Consider the following 562-nt stretch of genomic DNA (forward strand, 5'->3'; position numbering starts at 1 on the left):
AGAGAGAGAGAGAGAGAGAGAGAGAGAGAAAAGAGAAAGATAATCTGCTTGTCTCTCTTTCTCAAAGCGTCAGCACGTTTGAGAACAACACAGGCCACATGCGATAGGCGTCCGCTTGTTTAACCGAAAAAACTCGTTAAAGATCACATTACTTCGATTTTCGTCCGCTAGATGGGAGTCTATCGCCAACATGAGGACAGGCCGGGCCGGTGCGGGTATCGCGTCGTGCGACATCCTCTTCAACGAAGTTGTGACGAGTAGCTTCGCCGAGGAGACCATGACACGACAGAGAACGCTGCGTCATCACACATCCGCCGCGTCACTCACCTGATGACGTCCCGCTACCCGACGATGTCACCCACGCGATGACGTCATTTACCTAATTACGTCACTGACCTGATGACGTCCCGCTACCCGACGATGTCACCCGCGCCATGACGTCATTCACCTAATGACGTCACTGACCTGATGACGGCCCTCTACCCGTGATGCCATCCGCGCGATGACGTTATTTACCTAATGACGTCACTTGCGCGATGACGTCACCCCTGACAAGATCGCC

General features: G+C 53.4%; 1 protein-coding gene across 1 annotated transcript in view; it reads left to right on the forward strand.

Moving 5' to 3' along the window:
* The window catches only part of LOC106813289 (kelch-like protein 8), a 7,819-nt gene extending 7,488 nt beyond the window's left edge, over window positions 1-331 (forward strand). The window contains exon 7 of the mRNA XM_014817394.1: window positions 172-331. Within this exon, the coding sequence (XP_014672880.1) occupies window positions 172-331 (160 nt within the window). The remainder of the gene's footprint in view (window positions 1-171) is intronic.
* The last annotated feature ends 231 nt before the right edge of the window (window positions 332-562 follow it).

Source organism: Priapulus caudatus, unplaced genomic scaffold, assembly GCF_000485595.1.
Source record: "Priapulus caudatus unplaced genomic scaffold, Priapulus_caudatus-5.0.1 Scaffold752, whole genome shotgun sequence".
In the NCBI taxonomy this organism is placed as follows: domain Eukaryota; kingdom Metazoa; phylum Priapulida; class Priapulimorpha; order Priapulimorphida; family Priapulidae; genus Priapulus; species Priapulus caudatus.